Source organism: Rutidosis leptorrhynchoides, chromosome 5 (assembly GCF_046630445.1).
Source record: "Rutidosis leptorrhynchoides isolate AG116_Rl617_1_P2 chromosome 5, CSIRO_AGI_Rlap_v1, whole genome shotgun sequence".
In the NCBI taxonomy this organism is placed as follows: domain Eukaryota; kingdom Viridiplantae; phylum Streptophyta; class Magnoliopsida; order Asterales; family Asteraceae; genus Rutidosis; species Rutidosis leptorrhynchoides.
This window is the reverse complement of record NC_092337.1, coordinates 155,576,012-155,578,674: the sequence shown is the minus strand read 5'-3', so window position 1 is coordinate 155,578,674 and position 2,663 is coordinate 155,576,012. Positions and strand designations below refer to the sequence as shown.

At 37.3% G+C, this 2,663-nt stretch overlaps 1 protein-coding gene across 1 annotated transcript; it reads right to left on the bottom strand.

The window, feature by feature from the left end:
* Positions 1-1,177: 1,177 nt before the first annotated feature.
* Positions 1,178-2,161, bottom strand: LOC139849119 (uncharacterized). Its single transcript, XM_071838790.1, has 2 exons — positions 1,822-2,161; positions 1,178-1,692 (listed from the first exon to the last, which is right to left on the bottom strand). Exons 1-2 carry the CDS (start codon positions 2,159-2,161, stop codon positions 1,178-1,180), a joined length of 855 nt encoding a protein of 284 aa, XP_071694891.1.
* Between the last annotated feature and the right edge of the window lie 502 nt (positions 2,162-2,663).

Genomic DNA, 2,663 nt, shown 5'->3' with positions numbered 1-2,663 from the left:
CCCCAAAAGAACCTAGCTCGGGCACTTTCAAGGGATTTTAGAACTCCTTCGGGACACTTAAACAATGAAAGGAAATATATCCCTAAGCTGCCTAACACTGATTTTATCAATGTTAAGCGTCCACCAATTGATAACATATTAGCTTTCCAACGCGATATTTTGTTATCGAATCTTTCCGCCAACATGTTCCAATTCTTTAAGGAATTCATATTGACTCCCAATGGAAGACCCAAGTAAGTAAAAGGGATCGTCCCAGGTTGACAACCTGTAACCGCAGCCATATCTTGAATCTCTGTCTCCGTAACACCGATACCATACACATTCGATTTCTCGATATTTATCTTGAGACCCGAAGCCACATAGAATATATGAAGCATCTGAATTATATGATTCATATCGTGATTATTCCACTCCGATAAGATAACCACATCATCCGCATAGAAAAAATGAGATATATTTAAGCCTTGCGCTCCTACCTTCGTACCGTGAATTAAATTGGAATTAACTCCGTCTTGCAACATGAGATGAAGGCCCTCCATCACAATTAAAAAGAGGAAAGGACTTAAAGGATCCCCTTGTCGCAAACCTCTTTTAATGTAGAATTCCAGAGTAGGGCTTCCATTAATAATCACGAACGATCGAGCATTTTTCAAACACATTGAGATCCAAGAACGCCACGTAGATCCGAAACCCATCCTTACCATCATATGCTCTAAAAACTCCCAACTCACCGAATCATAGGCCTTCTCGAAATCGACTTTAAATAGCAGCAACTTACTTTTTTTCTCTTATACCAAGCTATAATCTCGCTCAACATCAAAGGCCCGTCAAGAATTTGTCTACCCATAATAAAAGCATATTGCTCCGGGCTAATAATGTGATCCATCACACGAGCCATCCTTAAAGCAAGAATCTTAGCAATGATTTTATAAATCATGCCAACCAGGGATATTGGTCTATAATCCTTAATGCACACTGGATTAGATATCTTGGGAATTAAAGGGATGAAGGCACAATTCGTTCCAGGAGGGAGAGAACCTGAAGCAAAAACCTGAGAAACACACTCCATTACATCATTTTTGACAATATCCCAAAAAGTTTTTAAAAAATGGAACGAATAACCATCCGGCCCCGGCGCCTTTTGACTACCACATGCCCACACTGCGTCTTTAACCTCTTATTCACTGATAAGACCTTCGAGAATAAGATTATCATCAGTCGATAAACAATTTGAAATAGTAATCAAAGGAAACCGGACTCCAGACTCATGATTGTCAAATTTTTGGGCATAAAATTTGACAAACTCTTTTTTAATAAAATGAGGATTAGTATTCCAAACACCATCAATAAGAATACCATTCACCATCTGTTGATGTCGTCTGCTATTAATCAACCCGTGAAAATATTTTGAGTTTTCGTCACCCTCGACATTCCATTTAAGACGAGCTTTTTGTTGAATGTCCAACTCTTCCATTCTCATGAAATCTTCTAACTCTTTGATATTGCTTGTCCTCTCGTCTATCTCCTCAAGAGAGGCACAAGTATTATCCAATTTAATATCAATCTCCTGAATTTTATCTTGAAGCAACTTTTTGCGTGTATTCTCAGTAATTCTTTTATCCGCCATCCAACCCTTTATTTTTTCTTTTAGTCTGCCACATTTATCAAAAAGACTAACCTGCATGTCTTCAGCTAACCAAGAATCACGCACAAACTCAATAAAACCATCCCTTTGTAACCAAGAGTTAAAAAACTTAAAAGGGATGGACCGAAATCACGTTTATTAACATGAAAAAAATAAAGGGACATGATCCGACCAACCCCGATTTAAAGCCTCCAATTTCACTTCCGGAAATTCATTCATAACTTCGTGAGAAATCAAGAATCTGTCGATATGGCTCATCTTAGAACCACTTTTGTTCATCCAGGTGAATCTAAGGCCACCAAGAGGCATATCGAAAAGTTCAGCATCGTTAATAAAATTATTGAATGCCAACGCGCCAGTAGCATTGAAAACAGAACCGAATCTATCGTTTGCAGTATGAACTTCGTTAAAATCGCCAAAGATTATGTAATGGCCCACGTGATTAGTTTTGAAAGAAGAGAGCCGACTCCATAAATTAAGCTTATCACCCGTATCTTGAGGACCATATATATACATTAATAATGAAGTAAGTATCATTTGCATTCACCCATTTTCCTTTAACAATCACAAACCAATCATCACACCAAATTTGCTCTTTTATAAAAACATTTGGATCCCATATAGAAACAATGCCACCCGAATGACCCCTTGATAAAGAGCAAGCAAAATCATAAGAAAAATTTCCCCACATAGACCGTAAACGAAATGGTTCTAAAGTCGGCATCTTCGATTCTTGGATTCCAAGAAATTGAATCTTGTTCTTATAACATAAATCCCTAATCCATGTTTGTTTCCTCCACTTCTTACTCCCTCTAATATTAATTGATAAGATATTCATTTATCAACCATATTTACACCAATCCTGTCTATCAAATTGTGAAAAGCATTTTGACATTCTGAAACATCGTATCCCATTTTTTCTCCCAAATCAATCATCTTATCTAATTCATATAATACCGAAACACCACGAACACACCGTTTAGTGACATTTGAGATAGAAGATGGACTAGAGCGCTTA